This window comes from Trachurus trachurus (genome assembly GCF_905171665.1).
Source record: "Trachurus trachurus genome assembly, chromosome: 24".
NCBI classification, from domain to species: Eukaryota; Metazoa; Chordata; class Actinopteri; order Carangiformes; family Carangidae; genus Trachurus; species Trachurus trachurus.
The window spans coordinates 122,501-137,226 of NC_139910.1; the positions used below are offsets into that span (position 1 = coordinate 122,501).

The 14,726-nt window shown below is 46.2% G+C and overlaps 2 protein-coding genes and 1 long non-coding RNA gene across 3 annotated transcripts in view; 1 reads left to right on the forward strand and 2 right to left on the reverse strand.

Moving 5' to 3' along the window:
* LOC311007755 (ankyrin repeat and SOCS box protein 2-like) overlaps positions 1-447 on the reverse strand; it is a gene marked incomplete at its 5' end in the record, with an annotated part of 14,292 nt that extends 13,845 nt beyond the window's left edge. Inside the window, one exon of the mRNA XM_084001064.1 lies at positions 74-447. Coding sequence (XP_083857190.1) covers positions 74-447 — 374 coding nt within the window. The remainder of the gene's footprint in view (positions 1-73) is intronic.
* A 4,839-nt stretch (positions 448-5,286) lies between these two features.
* LOC311007042 (ankyrin repeat and SOCS box protein 2-like) lies at positions 5,287-9,191 on the reverse strand (the record flags this gene model as incomplete). Its single annotated transcript, XM_084000124.1, has 8 exons — positions 5,287-5,503; positions 6,129-6,282; positions 6,396-6,966; positions 7,066-7,237; positions 7,327-7,572; positions 7,724-7,879; positions 8,274-8,443; positions 9,019-9,191. Coding segments are annotated over 8 exons (1,788 nt in total), but the record flags the coding sequence as incomplete, so codon positions are not given.
* A 2-nt stretch (positions 9,192-9,193) lies between these two features.
* Positions 9,194-9,667, forward strand: LOC311007637. Its single transcript, XR_014596431.1, has 3 exons — positions 9,194-9,423; positions 9,457-9,479; positions 9,535-9,667. It is a non-coding gene; the product is annotated as an uncharacterized lncRNA (long non-coding RNA).
* The last annotated feature ends 5,059 nt before the right edge of the window (positions 9,668-14,726 follow it).

The following is a 14,726-nucleotide window of genomic DNA, read 5'->3' on the forward strand; positions in this document are numbered from 1 at the left end:
TTTATAACAGAGAATGCACCATTACAACTTGTTTAGTTACATGTCAGTTTGTTTCTGTGTGTTAACAACGTACGGATCAGGAGGCTTCTCACTCGGGGGGTTTGGAGAACTGTAGTGAGCCGACGTCGTGGCAGCTGGTGCATTGTGGGAGCTGGAGTTTGCAGGTGCATTGTGGGAGCTGGAGTTTGCAGGTGCATTGTGGGAGCTGGAGTTTGCAGGTGCATTGTGGGAGTTGCATCCGGTGGTCGCAGGGTTCAGGCTTCTGTTTGGTTGGTGAGGAGAAGAGTTGCTGGTGGCGTTGGCGCTGCTGCAGTGGGCGTCGGTCAGACTGCGCTCGATGGCGAGCTGCAGCAGCTCGTCGTCGTTCAAGCTGCTGTACAGAGAATAATCCTCGAAGCCGTGAGCCGGAGCTGCTGAGCCGGACTGAGACACGCCAGCGGCCGCCATGACGACGGAGGACGAGTCTCTGGAGTTGTTCCTAGAAACAGAGAAGCAGAAGGTCACTGAGCTGCAGCTTCACTACAGCTGCTCGTCCTCTCTGAGCAGCCAGGGGGCGCTAGAGGACGTCAGCAGGACGACGGTCTCACTGCAGGGGGCCTGACCTACAGAGCGATAGATATAACAGAGTGGCGACAGCGCGGTCACGTGGTTCATGTAGCTCCCAATAGTTCCAACATGGCTGCCGCTGTCATGTTCTTCTATGGGACAGACAGCACTGAGCTTGTTGCTTTTGGACGGTAAATATTAAAAAATAAACCGTACAAAGGTGTATTTACAACTGTAACTGAATTACTGTATGTACATCAATGTCAGTTTTCAAACAAAAGGCAAAATCTTCTTGCTTCAAGGTTTTATTTGTCACTCTAAAGTGAAGATTAGCCTGCCCTACAGTAAAAATGGCACAAGAAGAGGAGTAAAGCACTATATTAAACGGGAATATATACATTTAAGCATCAAAGATGTTCAATCAAACCCACACAGTTTGAAACAACGTTCAAAACACACACAGCCAGTATCACAACTAAACATAAAGCCCGTTAGCTTAATGCTAACGTATAATGTAAAACGTCATAGACGGGCTAACAGAAATTAGCATTGCGCAGCAACCGACAGCCATAGCAGTAAAGCTGCCAAAACCTGTTTTAATTCTGGCTTTAGCGCTGTCAACACGTCACAGTTTTAATATTTTTTTCATGCAAGAAAGTCACCGTTTAATCCGGAGTCTGTGGTCAGTTCATAACGTTGTTAGGAATTTGCTCCGATGTTTGTTCTGGGAGAAGTGCAGAGTCTGTGTGAGCCCCGACCGGGGACCATGGTAACGGCTGTCACAGCCCCGACCGGGGACCATGGTAACGGCTGTCACAGCCCCGACCGGGGACCATGGTAACGGCTGTCACAGCCCCGACCGGGGACCATGGTAACGGCTGTCACAGCAGCTGCAGCCGCTCTACTGAGCTGATCTGCCGGGGCCAACCTCCGTCCTCCTCCCGTCGGAGGAAACGAGCCAAGTAACGTATCCGCATGCTTTTAGAGGTTTACTGCTGGCTGGTTAAACTCTTTTTAAGAGATTAATGTTGGTCTCATTGATGAAATGTAACAACTGTGGCAGTGGCATTAGTTTGTGTGAATGAAAAGTGAGCAGGGCTGCTTCTGGGCTACGGACTGAAATCACCACACTTATGTAAATAAATAAACGTTTTTCAATGAACCGATCAGTCTTATAATTTTTATTTTGTTAAGTCAACATGGTTACTGTACTTGGGAAAGATTATTACCACTTTATGACTTAAAATTGGTCGGTATTTCGTCAACGTAGCTCAGTAGTTTCTTGCTGTGCAGCCATAGAAACAGACGTGGTCCAGCGCCGCGGGAGGAATGTTTGGAACTATTGAGGGCTCCATAACCCGGAAGTCGGTCGCCACTCTGTTATATCTATCACTCTGGCCTGACCTACAAAGGATCATTATGACTAAGTCCAGATACAAGAACACGGAGCTGCAGGCAGCGAGGTCAGGGGTCAAAGGTCACGGCGAACATTCAAAGGTTTCAAACATGAAAGTGGCTGAACAACGAAGGTTCTCACCTCGTGTGTTAATCCAGTGTTTCCTCCAGTTAAAGCTCCTCCGTCTGTTTTCTGTCTCTGCTCCGTCTGCACCAGGTGGGGGGTTGGGGGGGTTGAGGGGGGGGTTACTTAAGGTTTATTTTGGGCTCCTGCAGTCTGAGCCGCTCGGCCATCTGACCTCCTTCCTCTAATGTCAGACTGTCATGTGGAAGTTGTGTGTGTGGGGGGGGGGGTCGTCCTCTGGTCCTCTGGTCCTCTGGTCCTCTGGTCCTCTGGTCCAGTCCTCAGTCCTCAGTCACAACACGACTCCAGACATGGATCAGCTCACCTGGACTCACCTGGACAGATCGGGGTGACAAACATATTTGATAATAGACAGTTTTTTATTGCGGACTGTAGCACTGTACTATATCTTGGTTTCGTTGTGTTCCCAATCCATTCTAGCACAACTGTCCTGGTCTTTGCATTGTTGCATCTTCATCCATCTCATCCATCCATAAACAGTCTTTTTTTGTTTTTTCTTTTGTCATAGTAGCGTCATGTTAATTGTCTCTCTTTGTAGTTGTTTTGTTTGTTGGTTTCTGTTGGGTACATGTGTGTTTTTCCTGTTTTATGAATTCTGTTGTTATGTCCTTGTGTTTATTTTAATGGCTTTTAACACCTTGCCAGGAGGACTACAGTCTGAAACACTGGCACCTTTACATTTTATTATGTCCATTAATGTGCACTGTCCTCCTTAAATAAAAATAAAATAAAGTAAATAAAACATGTGGATCCTGGTCTGGTGTCTGGTCCAGTGAATCCAGGTCCAGGTTTATCTCTAGTTCAGGTTTACAAGCAGCAGTAAAACATAAATACATTGAATAACAGTTGCAGGATGATTTACAAAAGTCAGACACCATACGTTTAAAATCAACAAGAGAGGGAATATTCTCCAGCCCCAAAGTATGTTGGAGTTTGGAGCATCAAAGGAAAAGGCAGATTTACCAAACTCTGAATGAACAAAAGGGACCTTAAGAAATAATAAACCACTAATAAACCACTAGAGCGAGTAGAATAAGATCCAGAGAGATGAGATGTATGGGGCTGTTTACCAGTCAGGACCTTAAAGAACATAAACCAGTGCTTCCTGCGTCTGTCCGAGAGGGAGGACCAACCAACTGTTTCATATAGTAAACAATGCTGAGTGTCGTATCTATACTATATATATATATATATAGATAATAAACCTGAGAGCAGAGGGATTAATGAGTCCAGAGGTTTGAGGGTCGTAGCTGCTGCACGTCTGTAAACAACATCACCAAGGTCTCGTTCTAGTCCAGGTATGTGTGTGTGTGTGTGTGTGTGTGTGTGTGTGTGTGTGTGTGTGTGTGTGTGTGTGTGTGTGTGTGTGTGTGTGTGTACTATTTATATCTTCAGCTGCTCAGTGACAGCGATCAGATGAAGTCCAGTGAGTGAGACATAAAACACTCAGACACACACGCTGACCTCGTTTCACTTGTTTATTTGTTACTTGTTTATAATATTAATATTGATAAATCTGTTTATTCATTTACTGTTGTGACCAGTGCTTTAAGTGGGAAATAATAACTGCCGGTACCCTACTCCTCTTTTCAGCTGTTGGCTGGTAAATTAGGCGGTGGGCGGTCGATACCAGCACATCATTAAGTAACAGGCTGCTGATTTTTTTTTAAACGTTCAATTGAATTTTCCAGAAAGATTTTTAAGAAGTATTTTCTTGTTAAAAATCCATCTGTGAATAATGTATGACGACAAATGAATCAGTGTTTGTTATTTGAAGTTTACCCACTTCATAAAGTGTCTCTATCCTGTCCTAATTGCTGTTTCTTTTGCGTCAACAAATTATTGCCAACATGAGTTTATTCACTACTGTAACTGTTTCTACAGTAGGAACAGCAACGTTTACAACAGTAAAGTCACAATAAACTCAATATCTGGAAACAAATTAAAATGTTCACTAAAATCCAGCTGAGTGAGTGATTCCTCCAGATGCTGCTGTAATTCACTACATCCAGGTAGCATAATGTTAGACAGAGCAGATAAACAGACAGCTGTCATTGTTCTTAAAGGGACAATGAGGAGTTTTGTTAAAGCAAAGTGTTTTCACACAACATTTATGAGCCTCCGCACCGTGAAATTCTTTGACTGGCGCAAGACAGACTCATGTTTTCATTCATCAAGAATTAAAGTCAGAGGTTGGAAGACGATCACATACCGTCGTAGTTCCCACCATAAACGGAGATTCAGCAGCGTTATTCTCATGACTCGCCACGAAACCGAAAGTAAAGAAACGCTGGTCGGCTCGCCCAGCATTTCCACCACCACTAATAATAACAAAATAACCATAGAGACAAAACCATAGATTTATCTAAAATGGACCATTAACAAGTGGTAACGTAGATTCATCTTCATTAATATGAGACTTTTGTATTGTCTGCACGGCAGGCGACGATGCTAACCACTTTGCCAAGAGGTTGGCAACCGCGTGGCAAGTTGGTTAGCATGTCCTTTATGCGTGAGTGAGTGCACATCCGTTACAACGGCTTCACAATGTTTCTCAATAAGAGCTTTCATTTTACTGTGCTCTTGTTAACGAGTAGTGTTAGCTAAACAAGCATTTTGGGAAATATGACTCATATTCAAGCATGTTGAATACAGTAAGTGGTAAGCTACTTGTTGCTAGGCTACCACTGGGAAGTCATGTTAATGGCTTTATACTATAACTCACGAAGGTTTTAGTCACTCCACATTCACGTCTCGTCTGCAGCACATGGAGTTACTATGATGAGGCCGCGGCGTGTGAGAGAGAGAGCGCGGCGCAGCCCCGCCCCTCAGTGAGAGACAGAGGAGCGGTAACAGAACCGTGGCGCTCAGGGTGAAAGAGGCATCACTATATACTACCAGTCAGAGAATTAGACCAGGACAGAGTACGTCCAGACTCCCGGTACGCCCCGGTACGCCGTAAAAAGTCCTGGTACGCTGGGGGTTAAAATCTAGAAGTGCCGGTGTCCCCCCCCCCCCACTTAAAGCACTGGTCGTGACTTAAAGCATGTCAGGTGACTTCAGGTGACTTCAGGTGTATCAGGTGACTTCAGGTGTATCAGGTGACTTCAGGTGACTTCAGGTGTATCAGGTGACTTCAGGTGACTTCAGGTGTATCAGGTGACTTCAGGTGTATCAGGTGACTTCAGGTGACTTCAGGTGTATCAGGTGACTTCAGGTGACTTCAGGTGTATCAGGTGACTTCAGGTGTATCAGGTGACTTCAGGTGACCTCAGGCGGATGTGCAGCACGTGTCGTAGCGCAGGAAGCGGATGAGGCTGACAGGAAGTGGAAGGGCGTTGAGCAGCTTGAGCCGGCGGACCCCCAGCAGACGTCTGATCTGCAGCCGGCAGAGCTGCATCAGAGGATGAGGAGGAACTGACAGACACAGACAGGACACGTCAGAGTCCAGAACACCTGGACGGTGGCCACTTCAGTTTGTGACATCACACAGGTCGATACATCAACAATGCTAGAAGCGCGTGCTGCTGTGGGCGGGGCTACGTGGCAAAGAGATGAACTGATGACCTCACACAGCCCCATCGCTAAAACACAAACTACCCTATAAACCTCACTCAGCCAATCAGAGTGATGCACTGGTCCCCACTGAACAATATGAAGAAATGTTTCTTTTTCTAGCTGCTGCTCATTATGCCTTTAAAAATTGCCCCTTGGGGACAAATAAAGTGTTTGATTGATTGATTGATTGATTGATTGATTGATTGATTGATTGATTGATTGGTTGATTGGTTGATTGATTGATTGATTGATTGATTGATTGATTGATTGATTGGTTGATTGATTGATTGATTGATTGATTGATTGATTGATTGATTGATTGATTGAGCCTTTAAAAACTATCCAACCTTCTGACGTCTTTGCCCCAAGTTTCAACTGTAGGAAAATGATCTGAGACCTTTTCTACAAACAAAACTGTGACTCTGTTCACCCACAGTGTATGTTGCTATGACAACTGACTCCTGACATTGTTTTTATTCCTTACAAGCTTTAAGTTTGATTGATGTCCACTCCCCTTGACCGTCCAGAGCCTCGAGCAGTCGAGAGCACAGACGGACATGACTGACGTAGTCCAGCATCATCTCAATGACTGGAGCAGTGACACGGTACAAGGAGGAGGTGCAGACAGCCTCGCAGAACTGAAACAAGATGGAGGACACACTCAGAGAGGACAGAGGACACTCAGAGGACAGGCAGGAAGATGAGCTGGACTGAAACAAAGACACTTTTCTGTCCGTCTGCACTCACTAACCTGAATGTGGCGCCGTGATACCTCCTGTCTGTTGAACTGCATGTCTTCGCTGGCATGGCGTGGCGCTGCGACTGCAGGATGTGGTTTGGAGCCGTAGGGACAGTTGAAGGAGGGCTGGGCGTCACAGCCGTGGTCCAGCAGCAGCTTCAGCATGGGCAGACAGTCCAAGGTGAGCAGGATGGCAGAAGGGAAGGGGGACGGCTGTGTGGAGATCTGGGCGTTGACATCGGCACCGTACCTCAACAGCAGCGTTGCCATGTCCATCCAGCCGAGCCGCACGGCGATGAGCAGCGGGTTGAACACATCCAGGTTGGGGTTGGCTCCGGCCGCCAGCAGCATCTCTGCAGCCTCTAGATTCCCGTTATGAACGGAGAAGTACAGCGGCGTGCAGCGCCGGTCTGGGTACATCCTGCAGCGATCCTCCGACAGCTCGGCATTGACATCAAAGCCAGATTTTATCAAAAGCTGCAAGATGTCGTCATTGTCCTTCTCAGCAGCGACGTGCAAAGGGCTCATACCGCTGTGGCGCACTCTGACACTGCTGGTGACGGGGATCAGCAAAGACACGATTCTGGGAAGACAAAATCTGAGTTCAAGGTGTGTGGCATTGTACTGGAATCAAACATGTTGGCAGCAGAGTCGCTAACATTTGCCCAGCACCCAGTCAAACCGTATGTGGTTGTTCTGGACGGCCACATAAAGAGGAAGCAGTCCGGCCTTGGTGGACCTGTTGGCGTCGGCTCTCAGAGCCAGCAGTGCCTCCACGGCTGAAACGTGACCATTCTTACAGGCTTCATACAACGGCGATGCCCCGTCTCCAGCCTGTGCGTTTATATCTGCACCTGAAACACAAAGACACAGTTCAGCTTCTGATGGGTGCTGCAATGTCCAGTGGCCCCATGCGTCACCAGAGCGCCCCCTAGTGCCACACCTTTCTTAGAAAGCAGGTGGATGGTATTGGTGTGTCCATTCTGTGCTGCGATGAAGATCGGTTGGATGCCATACGTGTTTGTAACTTTGAGATTGGCTCCGGCCCTCAGCAGCAGCTTGCAGATCTCCAGTTGGCCGTGTCTGCAGGCCTCGTGCAGGGCAGTCGTTCCCTGAACGCAGCAGCGGTTCACCTGAGCTCCAGACTTCAGCAGCAGCTCGACGACGGCTTCATTAGCAAACTGACAGGCTGACAAGATAACAACACAGACAACAATGTCAACAAGAACAAAATATTTATTCAAACTGTTCACACATTGATACTTTTTGCATTCCTGTCCCTGTGAACTCTGTCATCCACTGATGAGTCTTTCACACGGTGAATGTCACTGTGATGTCACCTGTGAACAGCGGCGTTTCTCGGTTGTTGTTGGCCATGTTCGGGTCGGCGCCGTTCTTCAGGAGAAAGTTAACACAGGAAACGTTTCCACACTCAGCAGCCAGGTGCAGCGCGGTCTCCTTGTTCACATTGCCTCTGTTCACTGAGTCGGGATAAGCTGAGGGCAAAGGTCAAAGGCCAACAACACAGGTGAGAGTATGTACATTTCAAAAGACTAAGAATGTGATTGGAACATTAAAACTGATGCACAAAATATGTCAAATACAGTATAAATAATAATACAATGACCAAAATCTAAAACAACTCCCAACCTTTCACCATATCATGTAACACTGTTGGTTTGAACATCTGTTCAGGTAACGAATCATCAGAGGTTGATTAGAAACAATGTTGTGATTCATTTCTCCAAAACCACTGGCCCGATTTCAACCAAACTTCTGCGTTGGACTCCCTCACAGCCTCCACACATCATTGACCACCAAACTCAAGCCCCCATCAGACCCTCACCCCCCTGGCCCCCCTCACCCCCATCAGACCCTCACCCCCCTCACCTCGGACCAGGATTCGGACACATTGTATCTTCCCATAGTAAGCTGCTTCATGAAGAGCGACCCAGCCAATTTTGTCGGGATCGGTAAGGCAGCTGGACTTGCACTGGACCAAGTCCATCAAGGCCTCAGCATCTCCATTTACAATCAGAGCCTGCAGAGGGCTGAGCTGTCTGCGTGAACACACAAACACACAAACACACGCTAACATGTGAACAACAACAAACACCACATAAACAAGTTTACCCATTTATGTGGCAAGGTGAAGAGGGCTCGGGCGGGGATTGAACCCACACCTCCCGGGTAAGAGTCATGCACGCTTGCCAGTCACCCAAAGGGACATCCCCGCCCGGGCCCTCTTCACCTTGCCACATTCTGGCGTTGTTGGAAGGATCCATGCAGCACTAGTGGTGGGTCCATGGATTTCTAATGTGTGGCAGCCTGCGCGGAAGCACGAGGACGTGCTTGTGAAAAGAGGGAGAGAGATGTGACAGTTGAGGTTCCTGTCACTATGCCTCCAATTGATCATGTGCCCTGGCTACTTGGCCAAGGGGATGTCCCTTTGGGTGACTGGTTAGCGCGCATGACTCTTACCCGGGAGGTGTGGGTTCAATCAAGCTCTCTTCACCTTGCCACATTTAGATTAATGAAGTGATCTAATCTCTGGATCCACACAAACACCGGAGATCTGTAAAAGGGCAAGAGGTCAGGATGAACAAGTAGATAAAACACCTGTTTGCCCACTCACCTGTGGAAGCCCTTGTAAAGAAACTGTGTCAGGGCCTCTGGAGGGTTTGCACTATTCAAGAATCTGGGTGGTTCTGGAGGTTGCAGTGGGGGTTCATAGTACAGGTTCTCGGGGGGGGCATGATGCCGCGGTGTGGGGCCGGTCTGAGCTGGGGGGGCAGGATGCGGCGGTGGGTGGGCGTCCTGGGGGGGCGGGGTGGTGTGGTCTTGAGGATGATGCAGATCCGCGAGGCTTCTCTCCACAGCGATCTGCAGCATCTCCTCCTCAGACAGCTGGAGGTAAACATCGTCCTCCTCGTAGAAGGTCGCCATGGTGGCGCTGAAAGTGGAGGGAGAATCAGTTAGTGAGAGGTCCAGTCAAGGTCCAGTCAAAGTCCTGTCAAGGTCCTGTCAAAGTCCTGTCAAGGTCCAGTCAAGGTCCTGTCAAAGTCCAGTCAAGGTCCTGTCAAAGTCCTGTCAGATGTCCTATCAAAGTCCAGTCAAGGTCCTGTCAAAGTCCTGTCAAGGTCCAGTCAAGGTCCTGTCAGATGTCCTGTCAGATGTCTTGTCAGATGTCCTATCAAGGTCCTGTCAAGGTCCAGTCAGACCTTAGTTCAGAGGTCCTGTCAGACGTCCGTTCAGTATTTGGTCCGGTCAGTTCTGGACTTAAGTCTGTCATTAAATCTCAGTTAAAGGGACGAACAAGTGCAACGGGTCATCTGAGTCAAGCTCTCCAGATTCTGGCAATTCGGGCACAGAGGTCAGTGGTGTTTCTTACTTCACCTCCAGCCAAGGTTTAAAATCAGACAGACAGAGAGGGAGGGAGGGAGGGAGGGGGAGAGGGAGGGAGATGCATAGGATCAAGACAGCAAAACAGCAGTTGATAGAGCTGCACAATTATCACAATGTAATAAAAATAAGATGTTGGGTATGCACTTGATCCAAAACTCCTCATTATGTATTTTGGGATTACTTCCAGATAACATTCAAACAGTGTCGTTTAAATATAGCTATAGTAGCAGGTTGCAGGATAACTTTACACCACTGGAAATCTCACACCTTATCCACCTTTAAGGAGTTGGATAGAAGATTTAATACTTTATTAGTCCTTGACAGGAAACTTGTCTTGGGCACAAGTGCTGACACAGCTGCATCTAAAACCACACATGCATACAGCGAGCACATGGTACTCATACACCTGCACATTCACATGTACACATAGTGGGTCTCATTCATGAAACGTGAGCAGCACGGATTTGTGTGTAAACCCTGAGCAGCGCAAATTTACGTGGATTTCCGCATTCATCAGTCTTTTTTTAGTGCTGATTTTTTCGTAGCTACTCACAAAATCTACACCTGCTCCGGACTGTGTGTAGCGCTTGTGTAAATGTAGGAATGCAAATAAATACTGCTTGTCACTGTTGAAAATTACAATTTTAATCCGTATTACTCTCTCTCATGTTCAAAATACGCCGACGCCTTTGAAACACGTAATTTAAACATGACAAACAATTAGAAATATTTGGAGAGAGAGACGTTTTAGGGATCGGACACGCACAAACACGTCAAGGCTCCATCTTATGATGATAATAATCTGATATAAAACCGGAAAAAACTTTTTTGTGTTGCTACACGCTTGGTGGACGCACACTTCACCCTGCGCAGCAGCGCAGTCGGCACCGGTTTGGATGGAGCTGTGACAGACGGCTGGTGCTTCTGTAACAATATAACCTGCCTATATAACTTCATGTGTTGATACAACCATGCTCCTCTACAGCTGAGGCTGTGAAGAGCCTCCTCCTCCCGTCGCTGCTGTAGCTCTGTAGTCGTGTGTTGTTGTTTTTTTTTTTCATGTTTCATATCAAACTATTCTGGCTTTACTTCTTAAACGGTTCTTTAATTGACCAAGGATAGGCCCACTTAATTCACTAAATCTGTTTCTTCCCTCCAGCCTTTGACCTTTGACCTGTCCCAGTCACACCACCACTACTAACAGAAGAGAATTCAATATTTTTTCCGGACTCCACTTCACCCAAAATGACTTTGATCCGTGATCTCTCTTTTTTTTTCTCTCTCTCCCTCTTTCCTCGTTTGCGTCATGGCTGCAGGTGAACAGGATGCACCTACCTCCTAATATGGTGGTCAGGATCTCCTTATATGGCTATTCATGTATGGAGATCTATGCTAATTGCTGATCACCGGGGGCGTGGTGTTAGTTTACGATGGGTTGGCATTCATCATCTTACACACGTGTTTACGATCAAATCTGAGTTTCCCGCACCGTTCATGAATCCGGAGTAGAGTTTTAGTAGAGTGAGCTTTTATGTGCAAATCTACACACAGATTTACTCACGTTTCATGAATGAGACCCATTGTACGCACACATCCACATACACGCAGAGAACATAATTACACATGGTGTACACATACATGTCCATATACACACAGAGCATAATACACAGAATATAAGACCCATGGTGTACACATACAACTATGCAACAACCAGAGAGCCGCAGAAAGTATGGTGCGCGTGGAGCACATAGACAACCACCATTATTTAGATTAAAATAATAGAAAAAGAAGATGAAAATAAAATCAAAAATAAGAATAAGACTCAAACATCCGTAACACCTGCTTCTACTATGGAGGAGGCAGGGCCGTTTTTTTGTTAAGAAGTGTTATGGAGGTGGAAATGAATGAAAATCTAAATCTATTACTTTTGTATTTACTGGCCCTGAAACGTCTTCCTGAAGGAAGGAGTTGATATTCTGATATGATGGGATGTTTGCTGGATCATTGAGGATCCTGTGTGCCTGTCTGATCACTGTTGTTTCATATGTAGTCTGAACAGGGCCTGTTCTAGGCAGGCATATATGAGGGGGCAGTCAGAAATGTGAAGGGGGCATCATGTCAACACATCATGCACTTTTTTTCTCCGTGCTTATAGTAACTTCATTGAATTGGGTGCTTGGCTATATGTCCAACCCCAACCTGGAGAAGTGGATTGCACTTTGTCAGGCCTCTACCTTCAGACCTGTCCAACTAGGGGCCGGGGGGCCAACCACTGGCAACCAGGGTCTTAGAGCCCAAATTTTTTACTGTCGTAATGCAAAGAGCCACATTATATGTGGGGTCAGGGGTGTATATACCTGAAGATGCATTGCAAACCCAGAGGGGGTGAAAAAGGTGAGTAGCTAAACCCCTGTAGGGGGGTCTGGGGGCATCCCCCCCAGAAAATGTTTGTGATTTTAAAATGTGAGTGAAGCATTCTGGTGTACTCTGAGAAGAATATATTTTGAGTATATTAAAATGTGCTTTCTCAACTTCTAAAATTTGGATTTGAGGGGGCAAGACATTTATTTGAGGGGGCGCTGCCCCCTCTTGCCCCTGCGTAGAGCCGGCCCTGAGTCTGAAGGGATGGATAGTCTGTTTTTCCAATCACCTTCATGGCTGTTTTAATCATTGTTGTAACCTTGGCTCTCAGCTGGACAGTGGCAGTGCCATACCAAGCGGTCAACCCAAGGTTGGATAGAGGTCACCTAAAGAGTGGCTGGGAGGGAAGATATACGTATTTAATTAAGTATGGGGCCATTCCTAGCTCAACTGCTGGATATGAAAGGATGACACTACCTACCTCTGAATAATTTTTATTTGGTTCAGGTACAGGGTGTGTTATGGAGACTTCCAAGGATATTGTGTCTTTGCTTTGTGGATCTATGTTTTGTGTTGTAGGTCTGGCTTGATCTGTATGTTGTTGCTGGACTGCAGACTCCAATTTTTAGAAAGAAAAAAAACCCACTGGGCAGATAGTGAAAAAGGACACACTGCCTGTTATTCTTATTCATGTAACTGTAATAATGTAGCAGTTCTTTGTTTGTATTTGTCTGACTCAAATAAAAAAGTTATAAAAATCTGAATCTGTCCAAGGTCAGTAGGTAAGTCACAGTTTACTTCTTTATTGATCAAAGTCAAATGCTTCTCTGCATGGACCTTTATAATGTTGATACACTAATGTCCAGGTATGTTACCTGTGTGTCTTGATGTGTATGTAACTGTAATCACATGAAGCTGGCTCTAGAGTCTGTGTGTGTGTGTGTGTGTGTGTGTGTGTGTGTGTGTGTGTGTGTGTGTGTGTGTGTGTGTGTGTGTGTGTGTGTGTGTGTGTGTGTGACTATGAGCTGCATCCTGTGTCAGTCTGATTTAGCTGTGTCTGTGTTTATAAACATTTAAACGAGCGCCAGGTGGATTGTTTATGAAGTTAACGAGCTCTGGCCTGAGGATCAAAGAGGTTACCATGGCAACTCCAGGTGGTTACCACGGCGATGGAGGCCCCCCCAGTCTGAGACAGACAGAAACGTGGAGAAAAAGAGTGATTTTCTGCCTCTGCACCGGTCTGGCAAAAGGCTTACTGTGACAAAACGGTAACTCCTATCAGAACAAAACACAGATCAACGTTGCTCTAAGGACTTACTGAAAATGTTGGTACGATTTGGTGTTTCTACAGTAAATATTTTGGAGACGCTGGCAGTTTTAAAACATCAGGCCGTTCTGCTTCTCTCAGAAAATATTTGTATTGGAGTCAATGAGGAGCAGAGACAGACGTGGCCACACTTAGAGGCTCAGAGTTTAAATTCTGTAAGTCTCTCTGATATTTTGAGCACATGGTGAGAAACAGAACAAGTTTGTCTACAATGTTCTGAAAAAATTATGTGTGTAGAGTGTAAATTGTGGCCGGGCCGAGTGATGATGTCACGCACTCTGACACTGTAACAGCCAGAGTATAACAGTGCACTACCAGTTAACGCCACACGGTGGCGCCTCCTTTTGTTTGGTCACTTGATATCACCTTTCTCCCCTAGTCGACTTCCTTGACTTCAGTAATGTGGATGCTGGTGAAGGCTACAGGTCACAAACTACTTCGTCCTCCGTTTATTGTTTTGCTGAGGGTAATAGTTTATGCCGTGAGACCTGGCTTGTATGGTCTGTATCTGTGAATAAATCTACAGTGCGGAAATCCCTCCACTTCGTCTCCGGCCTCTCAACTTTATTTCGTGCTGGAGCTGAGCTATTAGCATCTAATAGCTAAGCTATCTAAGTGGCTAAGCTTCCCGCCAACCCCACGTTACAACACGAACATTCCGTGCATTACACAACCATTATAATTTCTCCAAAAATGATCATGGTCATTGAACAGGGATTGATCAAAAACTATATGACCTATCAAAACGTGGAGTAATACACCAATACACAAGACTTGTGTCTACTGTTTAAAGTTTAAATGGAGTCTCTAGGTGAAAGTATGCCTGAGCAGTAGACGCCCGGGCACTGGTCCCTGCAGCTATTTCATAGCTGTAGGGGCCAGTGCCCGGTGCGATGGCCCGTGGCCCTAATTATGGGACGTAGGGAGTAGAGTTACTCTTTGCAGATACTGCACGTTGCCTTGGTTTCACACTGCTTTTTTGGATGGACAGCAAAATAAAAAGCCCAATAACTCTGGAAATTTTAGCAGAACCTATATCACATTCCACCAGACTGAAGAGAAGATGCCTTACTCTGATTGGTCAAAAAAGAAAAAGAAAAAAATGCAGATTCTGCACTTTGCCTCAGAGTTTATTACAGAACATGGAAAAACATGGAAATGATGTGAGCAGATGAAACAGCCCCCCCCCCACACACACACACACACACACACACACACACCGGAAGTCAGAACAGTAGCGTCACTTCGTG